General features: G+C 40.2%; 1 protein-coding gene and 1 long non-coding RNA gene across 12 annotated transcripts in view; one reads left to right on the top strand and one right to left on the bottom strand.

Moving 5' to 3' along the window:
- Positions 1-958: 958 nt before the first annotated feature.
- Ankrd29 (ankyrin repeat domain 29) overlaps positions 959-23,132 on the bottom strand; it is a 50,104-nt gene continuing 27,930 nt past the window's right edge. For all 10 annotated transcript variants that reach the window (XM_078030258.1, XM_078030253.1, XM_078030254.1 and 7 more), the window contains 4 exons: positions 18,758-18,856; positions 17,272-17,367; positions 14,800-14,898; positions 959-3,588 (listed from right to left, as the gene is read on the bottom strand). In XM_078030258.1, coding sequence (XP_077886384.1) covers positions 3,505-3,588; positions 14,800-14,898; positions 17,272-17,367; positions 18,758-18,856 — 378 coding nt within the window. In that variant the 3' untranslated portion in view covers positions 959-3,504. The remainder of the gene's footprint in view (positions 3,589-14,799; positions 14,899-17,271; positions 17,368-18,757; positions 18,857-23,132) is intronic.
- On the top strand, positions 3,583-7,214 carry LOC120886242 (uncharacterized). Of its 2 annotated transcripts, none has more exons than XR_013429635.1 (2): positions 3,583-5,070; positions 6,606-7,214. It is a non-coding gene; the product is annotated as an uncharacterized LOC120886242 (long non-coding RNA). The 2 variants fall into 2 exon arrangements; XR_013429636.1 differs by having other exon boundaries at positions 3,583-6,505.

The raw sequence follows: 23,132 nt of genomic DNA, 5'->3' as shown, positions 1-23,132 counted from the left end.
TTTTTAAATATTTTTTAAATATTTTCCTTCATTTTGCCAAAACTTTTATATCTATCTATCTATCTATATATATATAGATATATATATATATCTCCCACACCAAGAACACAGCTTCAAAAATAAACCTTTGAGTCATGTTTTAAGATTCAATACCTAATTTAAAAATTATTTCTTGTGTGGGTTTTTTTTTTGTTGCTATTATTTTCCTTTTAGTGTCTATTTAATTTCATTAACGATTACTGGCAATGTCTTCACTAGAATTCTGAGCAATAGCCTTTGTGTTCTGTAAGAAAATGCTCCTGGATTTTCAGAGAGAGCAATGAATGGGTATAGCCCAGAAAATACCGTAATGGAAAATGTGTTAAAATGTTAAGGTCAATGAAATTTCTGAATTCAGTTTCATTCAATTTCTGAAGCAATGTTTAGAATTTAGCTATTACTTTTAAACACTGGTAAAATATTTTCATGTTGGGATGGGGTTGTGGCTCAGCGGTACAGCACTCACCTAGCATGTGCGAGGCCCTGGGTTCGACCCTCAGCACCACATGAAAATAAATAAATAAAACAAAGGTGTTGTGTCCGACTACAATTAAAAAATAAATATTAAAAAATATTTTCGTGTACCCTATAAAAATCAAATTGTTGCTTCAAGACTTGCTGAAAGCATATATGTAAAAATAAGTAATTACAAATAATGAGTATTTGTGCACTTAGGTAGAGAATCTGTTTAAAAATATAGTAATGGTGACACATATATTAAACATTTGATATGTAACAGGAAAAAAATAACAAAATCATAGACCCATTAGTAGAATAAAGTTTGAAGTTCTATTCAGGATCCCCCAAATCAACACATTTACCAACAGAGTTGAATTGTTCACTCTAAAATCCCATGCTATTAAAAATCAAAGAAATAACTTCTGACTGAAAACAAGCAAAAAAATCAGCAAAGGCAAACTGGGTAGTATATTAATTTTATTTTAAATGACAATGTGGAATGTGTCATCAAACAAATACATGTATTGAAAATTTTCTGTATTTTAAGTAAGCAGATGATTTGCACTAAGACTTGATAGTTTTAAGTCCTAGGATGCAGAGCTAATTGAATTGTGAATTAGATAAATGTAAAATAAGAATCATTTACATGTGTGCAAACTAAAATGTAATTTTTAAAAGAACAGACCTTCTGTTCAGTCTTTGGTAGGTGATTAATCATTGCCGCTGTAGATAATATAATAATTTCCTCTAGTTCAAATGTGTTCCTTGTAAGCTAGACACCTCCTACCTATAGATAGTAAGAGGCCTTCATTAAATATTATTAAAGCTACTAGATTCATTTTTAAGGCCCTAATATTATTCAAGAACATTATCCACTTAACACATCTAAGGAATAGACCAATGACAACATACTTTAAAAATATTAAGTCTGTGATTTTGTCTTTGGAAAATTTGTCATTTACCCATTAAGCTGTTCTGTTTTGGATCAGGATGAGCAACTATTTTTGGCATAAGGGCTAACTAAAGGGAAAATTATAAAGCATTTAAGGCCACATTATTTTCTTCTTAAAAATGAATATAGCTTTCTGAAATTCCCACAGAGGAAAACGTGTGTTTGTATAACTTTGTTGAATAAAAGAATGTCAACAAGGAAATTGGCACTGCTTTGTAGCTACCAAAATGTTTATATTGAGTGTTTTGGCAACACAGAGCTTTCTAATCTTTTATCTTGCTTAGAATTAGGCTGAAGATTTCTGTATAACTAGTCAGGTAATAGGTATCTCTGAAGGCTGTGGCTTTGCTTGTGACATTGATAAATATGCTTATTTTTATTGTATTAATCATAAGAAGTGTAAGAGAATATCTTCTACTTTCAAAAATTACATTCTATCATTTACTGACTTAAAGATGATGCTTTTAGCACCACTGTAAATCGATTAAACAAAACTCATTCTGGGATTACAATATTTCTCTCCATATTAATGTGTCTTTATACAGAACATTGGCTAGAAACCAGAGCAAAACAGGAGCAAGAAAATTAACAATGTATTTAAATAACAGAAATACTGTTAGAATTTATTATGGGAGATTATAGAAAGAAGGTTTAGTTTTGTGTGTGTGCAGTTAGGCACCGACAGAGGCAGTTAGACACCATTGATCATAAAGTGCATTCAAAGTAAGTTTTAATTCCCCTTAAAAGAATAATTCAATAAAACTCAGAATTCCTTCTTGGAATCCATCAACCTAAGAACATGCATAGATGAACACTTACCAAATACTAACAACCATCTTTTATAATTTATACTCCTGCAATAGTGATAGCATCGTGTACTTACATATATCATATTTTATCTGAGGACCTCGGTCATTGTATCAAGCGGTGTAATATTGGAAGCTCAAGATTCCACAGCATATTAGGTCTACTTATTTGTTGTATGGGAAATAGACTCCCAACAATAGAACTAAAATAAAATCTCAAAAGAGACAAGCCTATATTTCTTATAGTTTATAATTTTCTGGATTTTCAAATTTGCCACTTGGATCCTAACATACCTACCATGTTGACTAAGTGAAAAGGATTTTTACATGTCAGGAATAAGATGAGCATTAACCAACAAACATATGGGTTGCTCATTCTATAGTTCAACAGTCCCTCTTTAACTAGCTCATGGTGGCTGTCAGAAGTGGCTTTCCCTAATGTATGCTTGCACGTCATTGATTCTCAATTATCATGGCTATGATCTTCAGTGGAAGAAAACATTTAACACTGAAATGACATACGTATAGGTCCATATATGTCAAATAGGATGCATCTACGTATTTTAGCACACCTACATTTAACACAAAAGCAAAAGTGCATCAATTCATTGAAGGTCAATCTTTCGGTTTTTAAAAGGAACAAAACTTTGTGTCTCTTTGCATACTATTGAAAACCCTGTCCAACTTTGAGTTTAACTCTTGAGACACAAGTTAGCCTAGCAGCAAATGAATTTCTGTGGAATCCATGAACATGCCAGGTCCCTGGGAACTGAGTTTCAGGGCAGTGTAAGAAGCTCACTATAAGTGAGGGGACAGGGACCTTGGGCTCTTCTGTTCTTGACTCAGCTCTTTGTTAGGGTCCCACAGGATGGGCATTCTAAGCATGTTCTTTTTTAAAAGAATTTTCAACACTGAAAAGTGTGTGTGTGTGTGTGTGTGTGTGTGTGTGTGTGTGTGTGAGAGAGAGAGAGAGAGAGAGAGAGAGGGAGATAGATAGATAGATAGATACTGGGGATTTGACCCAGGGGAGCTCTACTTCTGAGCTACATCCCCAGCCCTGGTTTTTATTTTTACTTTGAGACAGGATCTCACAAAGTTGCTGAAGCTGGCCTTGAACTTGCGATCCTCCTGCTTCAGTGTCCAGAGTAGCTGGGATTACAGGTATGTACCACCACACCTGGCAAAAAGCACTTTCTTTTTGGACAATGTGGTTTAGGTTTCTACCTTTCTGTCAAACACGAGACTAACTTAGCTCTTCCTGTGTCCTTCTTTACTTCGGAGGAGACGCAATATACGTTCATTTTTGGTGAGTTCTGCTGGAAGTTCATTGGCCTGAAAACAAGATGAGATGGACATTAGTGAATTCCCATAGCTGGTGTGATTTCAGGGACTCTAAAGAGGGCACCTGACCCACAACTTTCTCTTTCACTAGTGAAAAATCCCCATTGAACACGCTTTTGTATTAAAGCAATCAAAATCTCATTTAAACATATAAATGTTACCTGTTACTTTCTGATCTCAGTGTTATTTTTCTTTCCATCCAGGACCTTAAGAATCTCCTGGAGTGTGGGATCTACGTTGTAGAAATCATTATGTCCTCATTTCCAACACAACTTGCAGTGCATCTTATTTCTGCTCATAAACACTAGTCAAGTTAAAGTTGATACCTTATTCTTAATTATTTATTATGTGAGGTGGTCTGTCCAATAGGGACTTAGGACACAGGGCAAGTATCTTTTCTTTCTTCTGCATTCCAATTTATTTATTCATTTATTATTTTTAAATTTTACACATTTATGGGCCACAATGTGATAATTTGAATATGCATATAGAGGGTAATGATCAAATCAGGGTGATTAGCATTTCCCGCTCCTTAAACAGTTATCATTTCTTTGTGTTGGGAAGCTTAAAACGCCTCTTTTCTGGTTCTCTATCAAATGTATAATAAATTGTTGTAAGCTATGCCATCCGGTGCTGTAGAACACTAGAATTTATTCTTAACTAACTGTATTTTGGCACCTGTTATCTGATTCCCCCTATTATCCCTTCCCCACCCTTTCTAGCCTCTAGTGACCATTCTACTTTTTGCTGCTATGAAATCAACTCTTCAGCTTGCACCTATAAGTGAGAACTTGCAGTGTTAGGACACATATCTGTGGATGAGAAGAAAGAGTTAGGTAACACACAGAGCAGAACAAAACCCAAGAAAGAACAGCTTCATGGTGACTACAACCTTCACCTGACCCAGTAACTCACCACAGGTATCCCCCAACACCTGAAGTCCCTTCTTTTCTTATTGCTGTGGAGACAGTCTCCACTCGGGAATCCAGTTCCTTCCACAGGCAATAGGTGTTATAGGACAATGGTTCTCAAGCTTTTGTGGTCTTAGGATCTCTGCCTATGCTTAAAAAGTATTGAGCACTCTAACAAGATTTTGGTTTTGACTTATTAGAAATTAAAACTGAGAAAAAATTTAAATATACTTCCTAATGTATTAAAAATAATAAATCCATTATAGGTTATAATATATAACATATTTTTGGAAAAAAACAACTACATTTTCAAAACAGAAAAAAATGAGTAAGAGTAGCACTGTTTAATAGTTTTGCATAAATCTTTAATGTGTAGCTTAATAAAAGACAGTTGGATTCTCATATCTACTTCTGCATTGGTGTTTTGTGATATGTTATTTTTGTTGAAGCACAGGGAGAAATTTTAGTTTCACACAGATGCAGAATTGGAAAAGGGAGGAGATTTTAACAGCTTGGCAGATTACTGAACTATATTGGATGCTACACCAAACTTCAACAAAAGGTAATTTCTTAAAGTTTAAATGCAATGTGAGACCTGACACCGCATCAATGAACTTTTAATTCTCTGCTACATTAAAATCCACAGGCATGATAGTACACACCTGTAATCCCAGTGGCTTGGGAGGCTGAGGCAGGAGGATCACAAATCCAAAGCCAGCCTCAGAGACTTAGCAAGGTCCTGAGCAACTCAGCAAGATTCTAGTTTTTTTTTTTTTTTTTTTAAAGAGAGAGTGAGAGAGGAGAGAGAGAGTGAGAGAGAGAGAATTTTTAACATTTATTTTTTAGTTCTCGGCGGACACAACATCTTTGTTGCTATGTGGTGCTGAGGATCGAACCCGGGCCGCACGCATGCCAGGCGAGCGCGCTACCGCTTGAGCCACATCCCCAGCCCCTAGATTCTAGTTTTTTTTAATATTTATTTTTTAATTGTAGCTGGACACAATACATTTATTTTATTTATTTATTTTTATATGGTGCTGAGAATTTAACCTAGGGCCTCACATGTGCTAGGCGAGTACTCTACCACTGATCCACAACCCCAGCCCAAGATTCTGTTTGAAAATAAAATATAAAAAGGGTTTGGGATGTGGCTCAGTCAGTGGTTGAGTGCCCCAGGTTCAGTCTCTGGTACAAAAAAAAAAAAAAAAAAAAAAAAAATCCACAGGTCCATTTATTGATAGGTGAATCTTGTACCCATGCATTATTTGTGACATCATGCATTGCTCATTTGGAAACAGTTCTTAGAGTTACGTAGATCTTCCCAATCTTGACACATTTCGTTGTGCAATAGCAAAAAATCACATTCATTAATATTACGACTGATTTTTCAGAAAAGCCTTTTGGACTGTCAGGCTGTTGAACTTGTGGTGATGCATAGAAGTTGTTTTTTCAGGTAAAAATGGCATTCTATGAAAAAAAGTGGCTGGTTCACTCTGCAATGCAAACAACTACAGAGGGACTTTCTTTCAAAACAATCATTGTACTCCAGTGGGCTGCAAAAATACATTATCCATTTTATCACACAGAATATTAAAAGATGTGCAGCAAAAGTTAAGGTTTAATACAATTAACATTTTTTTCACTGCTTCATCAAAGACATTTTAAAGATCAATATTTTTGAAAAGTAATTGACAAAATTTGTAAAATAACTTACAAAGAATTGCAAACTGTTTTGCCAGTATCATTTAGTGCCCCTGCTTTGAAGTGTACCACGTAGCCAATGTGCTTGCCTCCTGTTGCTTTTGCACCATTGAACAAATGTCCATATGGTGAAAACGGCAGTTCATCTTTGTATTATCAAGAATACTGTGCTGACTTTTTAGATCCCCTGAAAAGGTTTTGAAGACCTTCCTGTGTCCACAGACCACACTTTGAAAACAGTTGTTATAAAGGAATCAAAAACATGTTTTGGGGCCAGATCATAGAATAGTAAAAAGGTACACAGAATGGTGGGAGGGAGGGCTTGCATATAGATGTTATCTGCTTCATGTATTTTTTCTCGTGGACCATCCCCTGCTTTTTGGAACTTGATCCTAGGTGAAGCGCCTGCTGTCCTCATCATCTAGGCTGGATCTTGTTCCCTGACCCCTGCTTCCCTACCTGCTGGCTGGGACCTCACTTGTGGGGAAGTATGACTTTGCCACAGCGGTCTGCTGTGTGGCATGTTCTGTAACTGCGCTCGTGCCCACCACATGGGACCTTTGATGTTGCCCCTGGACTGAATCAGAAAGGAAACTGCTATGCTCTGCCAGAGGCCCTTTCATGAGGTCAAAGTCTACTATGTGCTTAGTTCCTGCAAGAGCAGACATTGCACAACTTAACACCTGGGCCTGCAGGGAAATGCTCCTGGTAAACAGACCTAAGCTTCACTCAGTCTCCAGAGTAAACACTCAGGAATAACTGAACTGATAATATCAGTTATTGATCAGCGGCGAGCACGCCAGAGGTGGCCAGATGAGCCACTGCAGTCAGGAGGAAGAAGGAGCTATGGAGCTGTATGTCTATAAGTTTGCTCACTTCTCAGTGCCTTGTGTGATCATCTGCCTGCATGTTCACATCCTTTTCCATGAAAAATGAGCTTTATTATTAAATTTTGCTTGAAGAATGTGTCTCAGCAGCAATATGAAAATAAAGGACTTTGGGTGATATGGTTTTATGTGTCATTTAGGTAGTTCTAAAAACCTGGTTGTCCATCCTCCTCTCTCCTGGGTGGTCCCCACTTAATTCTCAGGTTGCCGAGGTTGTATGGATTTTCATGATGGCTGGTACCCAGGTTAGCCCTTCATGGCCATCTTATTCATTATGGAGCAGGAACCTGAGGCCCATATTCATATTTGACACTATCGCATCAAACTGCTTTACTTTCCCATTGTTTCTGGAAGAAAATGTGTTCTCAGTGCTCATTTAGGGATATTGAGACACAAGACCCCTGTACCTAGGGCGGGGGTGGCTATAGTGCAAGGAGTGGCTATTAGGGCCACTGGTTAGTCCTCTCTCTGGGCATCTGGGCCTTGAAGCCCCAGAACAGAAGTAGTAGGACCCCTGGAACAAAAGAGTGCTTCCATACAGTTCAGAAGTTACTTCAACTTGGAAGCCTTTGATAGCATTCTCTACTTCCCTGCTTATAGCTCGTATCATTTATATTGCAATTGCTTGTTTAGTTGTTTTAATTCTCCACTAAACTCTGAGCTCCATGAAAGCAGAGATGATGTGAATCTTATTCATCATTGTATCTGCAGCACAAGCACAGTGCATGGTTGTGGGAAGCCATTCTCACATGTGATTGGGCAACTCCCGGATTGGGTGTGAGGCGCTCTGGCTAAACTGTGTTGGAGCTTTCCCCACCCTCTCCTGGTGCGAGAGCCTGTCCGTGTGGGGGTGTGACTGACCACTGACCCTGAGGCCAATCACTGACCCTGACCTTGGAGTGCTGCCCGCCTAGACCTTCACTGGATGGAATTTTCCCCTGAATTTCTTGTTCCCCAATAAAAGGCCACTTCCTGGCGGGCTCTGCCTCTCTCTCCTGCTAGCCTTGAGTAATCCTTGCTGCCCTACTGGGTGGTTCGAGGTATGAGCCAGAGAGGTGAGAGCCGTCTTGGACCTGGTCATAGAAAAAGGTAATTGAGTCTGTGTGTTTATTTTGATCTCACTAGCTAACTTTTATGCCAAGAACCTCTTTAATGAAACCAGTGCGCCGGTCACATGGTGGAACATGGTATCTACTAGGTGTTCAACAAGTAGTTGTTGAATGAATGAATGAAAGCTAAGAATACTATCTCAGGAGTCCTGGGAGGTTCCCCCTTGCTTCTGGAGCTGCCATTAAAGATGATGGCTTCTCTAGAGGAGCTGGTAGATAAGTGAGGGCTTCCCAGAACTCTAAAGGCTTCAGTAGTATGAGGCTCCAACATGAGCACTGACATATACACTGAAGCAGTTTTAGGATAGGTCAAAGTTCAACACTTTTCCCACTGGATATTACCCCAAAACCACTATGATTGATTATTGCATTATGCTGGGAGGAATTGCATGTTTCAAGTCCTATATTAAGGGTTAGGGATTGAATATGTCCCCCTTGCTTAATTCAGTCCTGGATAGTTCACCAACAAAGACTGACCTCTTCTGAAAGTCCATGCATAAGGTCTAAAGGTAAGATCTAAAAGAAAGGCAACTGTGATCTCAACTGGCCACCAAGCAGGCTGGAGAACAGACCTGAGTATCCCAGGAAGAGATAAGCAGAAACGCTAACGTCAAGCAACTCAAGGTTGAGAATAGGAAAAGAAAAATACTTCTATAGTCTAAGTAAAACAAAAGAAAAATGACCCTTGACTTTGGCATATTGTTTTTTTTTTCTTTTAAAGAGAGAGAGAGAGAGAGAATTTTTAATATTTATTTTTTAGTTATCAGTGGACACAACATCTTTATTTATTTTTTATTTTTTTTATGTGGCGCTGAGGATCGAACCCAGCACCCTGCGCATGCCAGGCAAGCGCACTACCGCTTGAGCCACATCCCTAGCCCCTGGCATATTGTTTAATAGGCACTTCTTAATGGCTTCTTTTCAAAGTGTCATGATATTATACACACACACACACACACACACACACACACACACACACATACTTTTTTTGCAATCCTGAAGATCAAACCCAGGATTTCATACATGCCAGGCAAGTGCTCTACCATTGAACTACATCTCCAACCCCATGTTTTGTTTTTATTATTAAAATAATTTTAAACAGTAATAGATATTTATAAAATTCAAAGAGTGTGTAAGTATGGAGTAAAGTAAAAGTTTCTTTTCATACCTTTCCTTATTGATTAGTGCATCTTCTTTCAAAAATAGTAGAATGAAACAGACATTATTATTACTGTGTATACATACGTGACTGCATGACCAGTGTGATTCTGCAACCTGTATACTCAGAGAAATTATATCTCATCTGATTCAAATGTATGATATGTCAAGATCACTGTACTGTCATGTGTAACTAAGTAAAACAAATAAAAAAAAGATCTTTAAAAAAATGGGTAGTTTAGATCTTTGCTAGGTTAGTCTCCTCACTCTGAATCTGTGCATGTGACAGCTGAGGCAAATGCTGAATAGGAGGAAGTACAATGACATTCCTGCCATTGTTATTGTATACTCTCCAACTTCCAACTTTGGCCTAATGGTAACTATTTTTGTTGTTGTTGTTTGTTTTCATTTGTAGTGCTAGGGATTGAATTTTGGGCCTTGTGCATATTAGGTAAGTGCTCTACCACTGAACTACATCCCTAGCCCTGGCCTAACTGTAAAAAGGATTTAGGACTATAAAAAATATGAGTTGGTTTTGTAACAGTGACATGGGCTGCCTTTAACAATATAAAGGCAACACTTCCCCCACATAGTCACCGAACAGTGCAAACAATTCTTAAGACATGGACTGCTGAGGGCCATTACCAAGTAGGAATGACGCATCGAAATTTCCTTGCCAAGCGTACCCCATGCTGCTTAGAGGACATTTGATGGAACATTGCATGCATGCTTTAATGAGGTGACCTTGCTCAAGGACCTAGGCAGATCCGGGTTTAGAGCTGATCAGGTTTGAGGAAGTAACCGGCTCCTTGAGTTTAAGGCGTTGCCAGTTTAAGATAATGGGTTTTAGGGAAGTTGGAAGTTGAAGATTATTGCTGGGATTAGGGTGTTCCTGCTGCTTGTTCCCGTTGAGTTCTCGTGAGATTAAAATGGGATTTGGAGAGAGCCTCGTGGAGTAGGTGAATTGTGCGGGAGACAGCAGAACGCGTTTGCCCCTGGACCTGTGTGGAGGTGGTGTGAGAGCTGGAATAAAGAATTGCTGTTTGAACCTACAAAGCTGTGAGTGCCTCGTGATTCTGGTGCCAAGCCGAGACTTTGGCCTTGGCATTTTGGTGGCCCGTACGCGGAACGTCTGAAATTTGGAGGTGAGTAAAATCGCTCCCCCCTGAGGGAAGGCGAGAGAATGGGTGACCATTTCAAAAAACAATGTGTTCTTGTTTTGATTTATTTCATTTTTGTTTCAAGCTGCCTATCCCTAGAAATTTCTCAGGCAAACTGGGAAAAATGGTTGGCTCAAGGTTTGAAGTTTGTTAGCCCCGAGAAAGAGAAAATTGATACAGTGAATTTTTATTCAGTTTTTGTTTCATTCAGTTGTGGTTTTGTTTTGTGTTATCTTATTGGATTGCGTTATCTTTATAGAAGATTAGAAATTATTAAAAAAGAAGCCGAAAAAGTGTTAAGTAAATTGTTAGAGATTCAGACCATGGAGGAAGACATTTTAGGTCAAGCAAAAGAGAAGGTCTCTCAAGCTAGTCAGAGAAAGGGAGAAAATTTAAAGGAAAAGGGGTTATTAGAAAAAAGGCCACAACAAGAGGCTGTCACTAACTCCGTTTTACCAGAGGGTGTAATTCAACCAACAGCCCCACCGATGGAGACAGCTGAGTGGCCCTCAAACCCCGTAGTTGATAGATGGAATCCTGAGACAGGACCTCAAAGATTAGCATGCCCTGTATTTGAACAGGCAGGAGGGCGGCGAATTCACCGTATTTTAGAATTTAAAACAGTGAAGCAGTTAAAGGAGGCTGTAACAACCTATGGTCCTCAAGCCCCCTTCACGGTAAGCATGGTGGAGTCCATTACTAACTTGGACATGACGCCAGCAGATTGGGCTAGCATGTGTAAATCTGTGCTAAATGGAGGACAATATTTGTTATGGAAGGTTGCCAATGAGGAATTTTGCATGGAGACAGCTAGGCGAAATGCAGCAGCCGGTTACCCTCAAAGAAGTCTTGAAATGTTATTAGGAAAGGGACCTTATGAGGGTCAGCGGCAACAAATGGAATATGATCCTGCTGTATATGTACAGATTGCTGCAGACGCAGTTAGGGCATGGAAGACTTTACAAGGACATGGAGATTTACAAGGTCAGCTATCTAAGGTAATACAGAGACCTAATGAACCTTACGCTGACTTTGTAGATAGGCTTATTCAAACGGCTGCCAAAATTTTTGGTGACACAGAACAAGCAATGCCATTAATAAAACAACTGGCTTATGACCAAGCAAATCGTTGCTGCAGAGAGGTTATTAGACCATGGAGACATGAAGATTTAAACACATATATTAAATTATGTAGAGATGTTAATGAACAAGGGCAAGTCTTGGCAGCTGCAGTACAACAGGCTTTAGATGCCAGGCTAGAAACATGCTATAATTGTGAACAAACAGGACATTTTAAAAGGAGTTGCCCCATAAGAGGAGGGTTTAACAAAACTAGAAATCAAAGGAATAGAATACCGGGTATTTGCCCACGATGCCGTAGAGGGAGACATTGGGCTAATGAATGCCGTTCTCAAACCACCATAGAAGGTACTCCCTTATCAAAAAACGGACAAGGATCAGGTATTTACCCACGATATCGTGGAGAAAGGCACCAGGCTTCATTGCCAAAAAACGGACCGGGGGGCCCAATGCTCCGGGGCCCACAACCACAAATATACGGGGCAGTGGAGGAACCCAGAAACCCCATCAGGGTGGTGCCCAGGACACATTGTCCATTAAATCCCTCATCAGACAAACCCGAGGGAGCGCAGGGTTGGACATCTGCGCCTCTGCCAGAGCAGTATTAACTCCAGAGATGGGAGTTCAAATCATTCCCACAGGAGTAAAAGGACCTCTTCCCCAAGGAACAGTAGGCTTATTGTTGGGACATAGTTCATCTACATTAAAAGGACTTATGATAAGTCCTGGGGTAATTGATCCCGATTATGTAGGTGAAATAAAAATTATAGCTAGTTCTCCAGGAGGTATATCAGTAATTTCACCTGGAGATAGAATAGCACAGTTGTTAATACTACCCAGCCTACATAATAAGTTCTCTAGTCTTAATGTAGAAAGAGGTTCCAAGGGATTAGGCTCCACAGGTGTAGATTGGGCTATGTTGTCTTTAAATTTAGATTCTCGCCCAATGTTAAAACTAAATATTCAGGGTCGTGACTTTAATGGACTGCTGGACACAGGTGCTGACCTTAGCATCATATCTCTTCAAGAATGGCCAAAACATTGGCCATTACAACAAGCCACTCAAACGCTTCGAGGCCTAGGAGTGGCGACTAATCCCCATAGAAGTGCTATGGTATTAGATTGGAAGGATCCTGAAGGATGTGAAGGAACTATACAGCCATATGTTTTGGATCACCTTCCTATTAATTTATGGGGACGAGATGTCCTAGATCAACTAGGTTTGATGTTAACAAATAACATCAATCCTAATGTGCCCACTACTAGGGTTAGACAAGGTATCAGGAAAGAAAAAAGATTAGGAAAACAAGAACAAGGTATAGCAGCGCCAATTCAAATAGATCAAGGAACAGACAGACATGGGTTGGATTTTCAGAAAGGGCCACTGAGACAATCAAAATTACTTGGAAATCAGAAAGACCAGTGTGGGTTCCTCAGTGGCCCCTGACTAAAGAAAAGATACAAGTAGCCCATGATCTGGTCAAACAACAATTAGCGGAAGGACATTTACAACCTTCCGTATCTCCCCATAATACTCCCATTTTTGTTATCAAAAAGAAATCGGGTAAATGGAGATTATTACAAGATTTAAGAGCAATTAATAATGAAATGGTCATTATGGGACCTGCTCAATCAGGGATTCCTCAATTGTCTGCTTTACCAAAAATGTGGCATGTTTTAGCTATAGACATTAAAGATTGCTTTTTTTCGATTCCAATTCATGCCGAGGATAGTCCACGTTTTGCATTTACTATCCCTGCATTAAATCATGAAGGTCCTGATGAGAGATATGAATGGAAAGTACTCCCTCAAGGAATGGCTAACAGTCCAACTATGTGTCAAATATATGTTAATAAAGCAATCCAGCCACTTAGAAATCAAAATCCTGAACTAAAAATATTTCACTATATGGATGATGTATTATTGGCACATAAAGATAAAAACACATTGCTGGAATGTTATGCCACACTTACAAACTTGTTAAAAAATTATAATCTAGAGATAGGGATAGACAAAGTACAATTAAATTTTCCAATTAATTATTTAGGAGTTCTATTATCCTCAACCATGGTCCGTCCACCTAAAATTCAAATACGAGTAGATCAACTCAAATCACTTAATGACTTTCAAAAGTTGTTGGGAGATATAAATTGGATAAGGCCCTATCTAGGCATACCAACAGGAGAGTTGGGACCTTTATTTGATATTCTAAAAGGTCCATCAGATCCGAATTCACCCCGAATGTTAACTCCTAAAGCTAGAAAGGCATTAAAAATTATTGAGACATATATGGAAAATATGCATTTAGATAGAATTGATATAAGTTTGCCTTTATTATTTATTGTACTACCAACAAGAAATATTCCTACAGGAGTATTTTGGCAGGAAGGTCCATTATTGTGGATACATTTATCTTATTCTCCTAACACTATTCTTACTAGGTATCCTGAGGCTGTAGGACAATTAATACTCAAAGGTATAAGAGCAGCAAAGACAGTGTTTGGAATTTCTCCCAATAAAATTATTACTCCATATACTATGGAGCAAATTGATGAGTTAGCTAATGAATTAAATACTTTGGCAATGGACATCCAACCTATGGGGATGGTGGTTAGCTACCAGAACTCTGGCATTTTTAGGGCACATCTCTGATGACAGAACAATAATACTTTCTGTGTGTAATGGTTCCCACCTATAATCCCAGCTGCTCAAGAGGCTGAGGCAGGAGGATCATGAGTTCAACGCCAGCCTCAGTAACTTAGCGAGGAACTAAGTAACTCAGTGAGACCCTGTCTCTAAATAAAATACAAAAAAGGGCTGGGGATGTGACTCAGTGGTTAAGTGCCCCTGAGTTCAATCCCCAGTACCAACAAAACAAAACACTCAAAACAACAACAACAAAAAAAACCAATAATACTTCCTCGCCATAATAACTGCTTGGCCTGCCTTTCTCATCCCTGCTGGAAGCCTGCACCACTGTTAACAGAAAAACCATTGATGACACAGGATTTTTAGTACAATTCCTTGGGTCCAAATTACTGCTCAGGAATAAACTATTAATAGCAACCTTGCATACACTACCCGTGCATAAGAATGAAAATAGAGATTGAAGCCAGAAAAATGCTTATTCTGGCTTGGGAGGATGTAGTCTTATCTCTTTGCACAAGGACCAAATGGGGTTAAAAGAAATAGGTACCTTGTTTCTCAGGGCTGGGTCGGCCCCTGCTTCCAGGAGAAGGGCAACTGTTTTAATGTTCCCGCTGAGCACTGCTGCGTGGAGTGCTGATGTCCCATTCTAGAAGAAAAAGACAGTGTGTGTCAGGAAGAACTCATATCAGCGCTTAGCTTGGCTTTCATCCTAAATTACCTCAGTGATGAGACTGTGATGTCAGAATCTTACTTACCTTCCCTTGTACTTTTCAAAGTCATATCAGAACCTGGTATAGTGTTCTCGGATACACAGCTTATGATAAGTATAAATATTGCCAATGTTTTTTTTTTTTTTTTTGCACATGAAACAAGGAATCTGACCCACGGTACAGATAACTTCAGGCACTTGTATATACTTTAGGAATTGCTGCAAAAATACCCAGCAATGCTGTGCCAAACTTTTTTTTTTTTTTTTGAAGAATAACACAGATAGTCTTTGTACATTTGGTGAGCCACTTCCAGCAGGGCCGGAGGAACAGCTGGCTGGCCAGTGGGACCACCTGTCAGCCCAGCTAGTCACTATGTCTGCCCACTCTGGTGGGCAGGGGTGGGCGTGCAGTCACTGCATTTAACAGGAAGAATATGTGGGCTGAGGCATCCTTCCCCCCCACCCCCGACTCTGGAGCTAGAACATTTATTTCTAAGCACAGAATGGTCTACTGGATGAGTTACTAACATTATATGAAATATGGTGAAAATGTTCATTGAAATAAGGAAGCAGCTAAATGTAGCTTGTGGCTGGACGAGGGAGGGGAGGGGAAGAGAATATAACCACTTACATAAGAATCACGGGCAACCACAGGACATTGGTTCCAGAGGGTACAGATGTATATAAACAGTACCCAAGTTCAAACTTAATTTTGTAAAATTAATGACTAATAAAAATTATGCTGAGCTTGGCATGGTGGTGCATGCCTATAATTCCCAGCGGCTCAGGAGGCTGAGGCAGGAGGATCACGAATTCAAAGCCAGCCTCAGTAATTTAGGGAGGCCCTAAGCAACTTAGTGAGACCCTATCTCTAAATAAAATATAAAAAGGAGCTAAGGATGTGGATTAATGGTTTAGCGCCTCTGGGTTCAATCCCTGGTACCAAAATAAATAAATTTTTAAAAATTATGCTGGTTTTGTGGAAGAGGGGGAAAATCTAGCAAAATAGCATTTTTCTATGGTTGCTTTCAAAAGTGTTATAATTTACTAATTAGTGTAATATTTCTCAAATTTATATCTTAACCAGCCTAACAATGTCACCTATGTGCAACACAGCTATGAATTTAAAAAAAAAAATTTTTAAAGAGCTGTTTGAAAAAGACTGGATAATGTTTCTAAAGCTCCATCCCTTTTCTTCATAAAGTTCGCTTTCAAAGATGATTTATTCCTACTTTACAAATGATTTTAACAAGTGCAGTTTTCTGTCTTCCAAGTTCACGTAAGATCAGAAGTAGCTCAGTGTTGGAAGGACCCATACACTGACAGCAGCAGTTCTGTGTTACCTGATAGCAAGAATGGAGTTGAGAACTCTAAAGGACAGACAGGAAGTGTCCCAAAAGCCTTCAAGGACAAGTAGACTTTATGCACATTGACAGACTCTGAGGGCACAGTTCCCAAACTGCTAAGCCACTGTGCCAAGATGTGGCATCCTCTATTTGAGAAGACAGGAGAGGCATACACGTGGCCAGCAAACTTCTGTCTGCCAGTCAAGTCTATCCCACTGCCGGTTTTTGTATCCCTGCAAGCCAAGAACTGGTATTGCACTTTTAAGTGATTAAATAAAGATTGAAAGAAGAATATCTTGTAATGTGAAAATACAAAATTCCATAAGTACATGAAGTTTTATGGGAAATCAGCCCCATTTGTTGTTATTGTTCCTGGCTGTGTTCTTACCACCACAACAGCGTAGAGCAGTTATGACAGAAAACCTAAAATATTTACTATCTGGTCCCTTATAGAAAAAAGTTTGTTGACTCCTGGCATCCCCTATAGTTTATAAATATTTTAATCTGTAAGTATTAAAACTTACTGAAGAGGATTGGGCCCTGTTTTGTGGAAGACCCAGAAAGACATTTTTCTGAGGCTTTCAGATCTTTGAAGCAAATTTTATTTCATTTAAGGTAACCAAGCTCAGGGATTCTTCGCTTAGGATAATGAAGAGAAGAGCATTCTTCCTTGATTTCACAAATCTTCCAAATGATATCAATATGGTTTACTTTCCCATTTAGCAATTTCATTACAATTATCTTTTTTTTTTTCCTAGAATACTAGGAACTCAGTTTACTCCTTTTACCACCTTCTCATTTTTACTAGTACCCTTGGAACTCCAGCACCGTGAAGTTGGAGGCGTGTCTTCTTAAGAACGCCCTCCCCAGGCTGATTATACCCAAATTCTACAGCAGTCTCCAATAAGAACTTATTTTCTAACCTGTTACCTTTCTAGATTGTATCATTTCTCTTAGGTCTTACCTTCAAAATACCAAGAGTGGGAGAGAATTTAAGCAACTCCTCGATTACATCATTATACCCTTTGTTGGCTGCTTTCAACAATGCTGTGGTACCGTCCTGAATAGAAACAGGAAAATAAAAGTTGATTATTAACATATGTCTGGGTTGGCTGAGAACTAAATGTCAGTTGAGAACTGGGAGTATAATGTGTTTGCCAGAAATAGGCAAAATGTGTAAATGAAGCACAGATCAGCAATGTCTCAATCTCAGAGCAGTCTGGGGCATATTAAGCAGTTAATTCTGCATGAAGAATATTAGACACAATATGTGATCATTATATTAACTTAGAAGTCTGCATTTGGGAATTCATAATTCCCCAGTCCCTTAGAATATGGGGTCAGAGACAAGGGGAATTTCAAGAGCATATTTTTAGGGTATTAATGGATTCAAGAGGCATTCTTGCTGCTGGTGACTTAGCAGAAATCATCTAACTGTTTTTAACCATTTAGATTATTGTTGTACTGTATGTACTATTTTAAAAATTTATACAACTTTGCCCTAGTCTCCTCTGTGTACCCATTTGCCTGTGTTTGATGGCAGGGGGCCAGGTGGGAGGTTGAAATCTGCTTAAAAAAAAAAGAATTCAAGGACAAAGTCAAGAATTAATATTCAGCTTCTGTCATCGCTTTTGGTACAAGAAGAGCTTTTTTTCAAAGCTTCATGCTTTGATTGATCACTTGCTGTCATTTGTAGGATTAGCTCTGGAACTTTCCTCTAGTCACCATTAGGGTTTATCTGGCATCAGGAAGAAGGAAGGTGGGCTTAACAGATTTTTGTTTTCTGGCTTCAGTGATGGTGGGAAGAGAGAGTGGGAGAAAGGACATGTGAGCAGTCGGAAATGTATCTTAGGATTTTCCTTTTCTGGGCTTAGACTTGGAGAGGGGAAGGTGGGTCACATAGGCAAAGATGATAGAAAGGTAAAGAGGTCAGGCACAGTGAGACAAAAAGCAGACAGCCTGGTGTGGGTAGAATCTCCCCAAGATGCCTTTTAGTTCCCCTGGGGCAAAGGGCTTGTTCCAGGCACACCCAAGTGGATTAGGTGACACCTTGGGAAGCTAGTGTGGACAGCAGGAGCATGGGAATGTGGTGCAGCAGTCTGCAGCTGCGGAGACCAGGGGTGAGATGCAGCCAGCCAGGGGTATCGCTTGCTGGCACACCATGCATGACCTTGCACACCATGCATGACCTTCCATGACCCACAGGCCGGAGGCCCAGCAAGGTTCCGTGGGTCCCCACTCCGCCCAGAATTCATGGCAACATCAAAGTTTCCACCGACTTGGACTTTCACTTCGACTTTGTTTTCTTGCTAAAGAGCAGGTGGAGATTGGGAGGAAGCCCAGGTGAGTTGCAGACTAAAGAAACACCCGACTTTCTGTGTACATCCAAGCCTGGTGGAGTCTGTTGGGTGGCTCCGATTGGTGGCCGCGGGGATCCCTCGGACACTCACGTTGCGCGTGGCGTCGCGGTCTGCGCCCCTCAGCAGCATCACCCGCACCACCTCGCTGTGGCCCATCTGGGACGCGATCCACAGGGGCGCTGTCCCATCCTGCGGGAAGAGGAGGCGGCCAGTGTGACTGTGGTGCTTGACCCCAAGTTTCCAAAACCCAAAACCCTGGGAAAGAACTTGATAAAGGCAGATTGACCCTCCGGCTGATTGATATGCTCCCAAGAAGTCTCCAAGGAAGAAGAGAGTGTTCTTAACCCATCGACATACACTGGCGTTTGGCAGTGCCTGGACTGCTTGCCTGACTGCCAATATCCAGTTTGGGGCTTATAAAAACTGTCATTTCGGTTTAGACATTTAACCCCAGGGTGTGGTACAGATTTTGAGGAAGGCTGTGTGGGAACTTTGCTGGGATCTTACTGGTTTGTGCAGGGGACAGCACAGCACACCAGGCAGAACAAGACTGCATACATCCAAAAAAGAAGCCAGGCTGTCTTTCCCTTCCTCGGCCTCCAGACCACTAATTTCTTTTCTGGTGCTCAGTCATGTGCACACAATGCATCCTGCCTAGTGAAAGTCCTTTGTAACCACGGGAAACTGAGAATTGTCCTTTAAGGTAGAGTCAAAGAACTCAAGACATTTCTCTTCTTCTTTTCTATATTCATGTCCCCCACAGCCACATCATGTTTTAAAGGAGCTTAGGTTCATTTTATGTGAAGTTAATTTGTGTTTTCTAGCAAGTGACACACCCTGGCGAGTTAAGCAAGGTAATATTTTTGGTAATATTTCTTGATATTATTCCCCAACTTCCTTGGGAATAAGAAGCCCTGAGGCTGAAATAATGACTCCAGAGAGGACAAGGTGAAATGCCCAGAGGATGGAGGATTTGACAACAGGGTGGGTCCTGCTAGAAGAAACAGAAAATAGAAAACCCCACTCATGTAGGAAGGAGAAGCAAGAGAAGTGGAGTGTCCACACTTTCCTCCCCTTCTGGGTTGAATCTGGTTGTGTGGAGGCAGGAAGGTAAGTAAATTAACGGTGGAAACACCCAGATAAATTATGGGGAATTCCAGATGGGGAAGGATTGTCTCCTTCTCTTGGGATGGAGCCCAGGAAAATCATAAGTGCTTTACAGAAGCTCTGTTCTTGGCTTGTGCCTGAGAGATAGAAAAGAAATGGTGATGGGACTTGTCACCATTGACGGTGGACCTGAGACATCCCATAATCCCTATGACCCACATCTACCAGGCGTCCGAGTACCCAGGACTTCCTGTCTGCCTGTGGACTGGAAGTGCTCAGGCAACAGTGGCCTGGAGTAAGCCTGGGTTTGGGAAGACAAGGCACAAATTCATGAGCAGAGACCATGGCAGGGTCAACATTATGTGAAACCAGCTGCATTTGGGGGGCACCAGTTCAGGATGTATGGAGACAAGAGAGACCAGCACAAAGTTCAGGCATGAGTCTCTCCTGATGCCAGGGTAGAAGCATGGCCTTTGAGATCTTAGGTCACTTTGGAGAGAAGGACAGGAGGAGGGAGCCTATCCAGAATTGTCTAAATTTAACCCCAGAGGTCTTTATAGTAATAGAGCGCCAAGAGTCTGCTTCAGCCAGAGAACACTGGCTTACCCATCAGTGGGAATGGGGACCGAAAGGACAACCTGATGCTGTTATAGAATCTAAAGTTACATTTTCTGCTGTAGAGTGCTATTTCAGCCCGAGCCTATTAGCGAAAGGAGGCCCAGGATGATTGTCCATTGCTGTCCTGGCAAAAAGACAGAAGGCAAAGACAATTGAGTGGGTGGTGCAAGATGTCAAACTGAAAACCCAGGAGAAACTGGGGTTGCCGAGAGGAGGTCAGAGGATGTGGGCGCTGCTGTCCTGGGAGAGGTGGGGAAAGAGGCCCTGAAACTAAGGCTTCAGGAAAGCTGAAGACATTTTCACTTGCTTCACATTCCTTCATACTTTCCCTGGGGTCTCTTAGAAATATTCTTGAATCTGAGTATTGTTTGTCATTAGCAAATTATCACTTTTATTGAAAGTACAGATTTTAAGTACAAATTAAGGTATGATTTATTGTTTCCAAAGCTAAAACATTTCTACATTCTTTAGTTTGATTCTCCCAGATTCCGGATTTAATCAATTACTCATTTATCCAACCAACTGAAAATTGTTAATCATATCCTTTGGGTTCCAGAGACCTAGAATGTTTTTAAAGAAACCTGGAAATTTCTCTATGATTGCAGTGTTGCATTAAAGTATGGATAAAAAGGAACATGGTGACCTGGGAGAGGGTCTTTTTTACTGAAGAAAGTTCATTCCAGAGAGAAGGAGGATCACATACAGTCACAGGGTCTTGGACAGACATGGGTTGGCAGGCAGGTGGGGAATCTAGAGGCTGTGGCACAGGGGTGTAGGTAGGGGCTGGGGAGGTAGGACAGGGCATCTGGGTTCCAGGGACCTAAAATGTTGCTGGGTTTTCTGGCACTCAGCAGCTGATGAGCATCTCCTTTTTTGTCTGCTGTGGGTCCATTCTGTTCTCTCCACCAGAGGGCAGGCAGGGACATGAGCTGGGCTGCCTGATGGATATGCTTCCCAAGGGGTTGATTATTCTAGTAAAACTGAATTTGGAAGAGTGCTTAGAGGTACCATCTGGGATCAGCTTTTATATTATCAGTTTATGACAGTCACACTCAGATCTATTCCTTTTTTTTTTTTTTTGGTGCCAGGGATTGAACTCAGGGACACTTGATTTCTGAGCCACATCCCCAGCCCGATTTTGTATTTTATTTAGAGACAGGGTCTCACTGAATTACTTAGCTCCTCGCTTTTGCTGAGGCTGGCTTTGAACTCTCAATCCTCCTGTCTCAGCTTCCTAAGCTGCTGGGATGACAGGCGTGAGCCTCCACGCCTGGCTTCAGATCTGTTCTTAATCGGTATAGTCATGTTGGGGAAAGCAGTCACCACTTCCTGCTTGTAAGGTCTTAGGCAAATCCCTCTCGGGCTCCAAGTCCTCATCTGTAAGAATATTAGCCTCACAGCAATACTGCCGAAGGAGGAAATCTATATAAAGGTGGTGGGCACGAGAACAGGCTGAAAGATGCTTAGGAAAGTTAACTGAATCTGAATATTATTCATCATGAAAAACAATAAGCAACTTAATTTCTATTTTTGTTCACCCAAGTACTTCCACCTGCTTTATTTAATTGATTCTCCCCAGTGTCTGTAAATAAATTATGAGCAGGAAGGAATAACTGGTAAAAGCAGATGTGGGGGTCACCTGTGTATTTCATGATGGGTAATTGCTTCTCCCTGTTTTTTGAACCCAGAGGGTTGTGTGCGAGTTAGAACATTACAGTCAAATCAAATTATCAGGTGATTATCTAGCTGTGAATGGGAGAGGTTTTCCTCTCTGTTCAGCTTCATTTCTTTTTTCTTATTCTTCCTTCTTTACAATGCTTTCAGCTTCCATTTTCATAATGAAAATGATGGAAAACAAATCAATTTAGCTTTTTTTCTTTGTAGGGTTTTTGGAAAGAATCAGAATGGGAAAAACATTTTAAATTATTTAAATCAGTTTTTGAATATTTCTGGACAAAAACGATCTCAGAATATATGCAATTGAATAAATCACTGTGAAGTTGAAGTTATATTCTCTATTGTACTTAAAAAAGAAAATAGAGCATTTAGATTTGTTTATTGATTTATATGGAGATTCCTTAGAAAACTTGGAATAGAACCACCATTTGACCCAGCTATCCCACTCCTCAGTCTATACTCAAAGGACTTAAAATCAGCATACCATAGTAACGAAGTCACATCAATGTTTATATCGGCTCAATTCACAATAGCTAAACTGTGGAAGCAACCTAGATGCCCTTCAGTAGACGAATGGATAAAGAAACTGGGTATGTATACACAATGGAATATTACTCAGCATTAAAAGAGAATAAGATATGACATTTGCAAGTAAATGAATGGGATTGGAGAATATCATGCTAAGAGAAATAATCCAATCCCAAAAAACCAAAGTCCAAACGTTCTCTCTGATAAGTGGATTCTGATCCATAATGAGAGGGCATGGAAATAATGGGGGAATTTTGATGGGGCAAAGGGGATGGAGGGTTGGGGAGGGGGCATGGGGGCAGGAAAGATGGTGGAATGAAATGGACATCATTACCCTAAGTACATGTATGACTGCACAATGTGCAATGCTACATTGTGTACAACCAGAGAAATGAAAAGTTGTGCTGTAATTATGTACAATGAATCAAAATACATTCTGCTGTCATATATATCCAATTAAGATAAATAAATTAATAAAAAAAGAAAAGAAAAAAGAGCATTTAGATTTATTTATTTGGAACTGGGGATTGAACCC

Source organism: Ictidomys tridecemlineatus, chromosome 13 (genome assembly GCF_052094955.1).
Source record: "Ictidomys tridecemlineatus isolate mIctTri1 chromosome 13, mIctTri1.hap1, whole genome shotgun sequence".
Lineage (NCBI taxonomy): Eukaryota > Metazoa > Chordata > Mammalia > Rodentia > Sciuridae > Ictidomys > Ictidomys tridecemlineatus.
The sequence above is the reverse complement of the archived record's forward strand: the minus strand, read 5'-3'. Positions and strand labels throughout refer to the sequence as shown.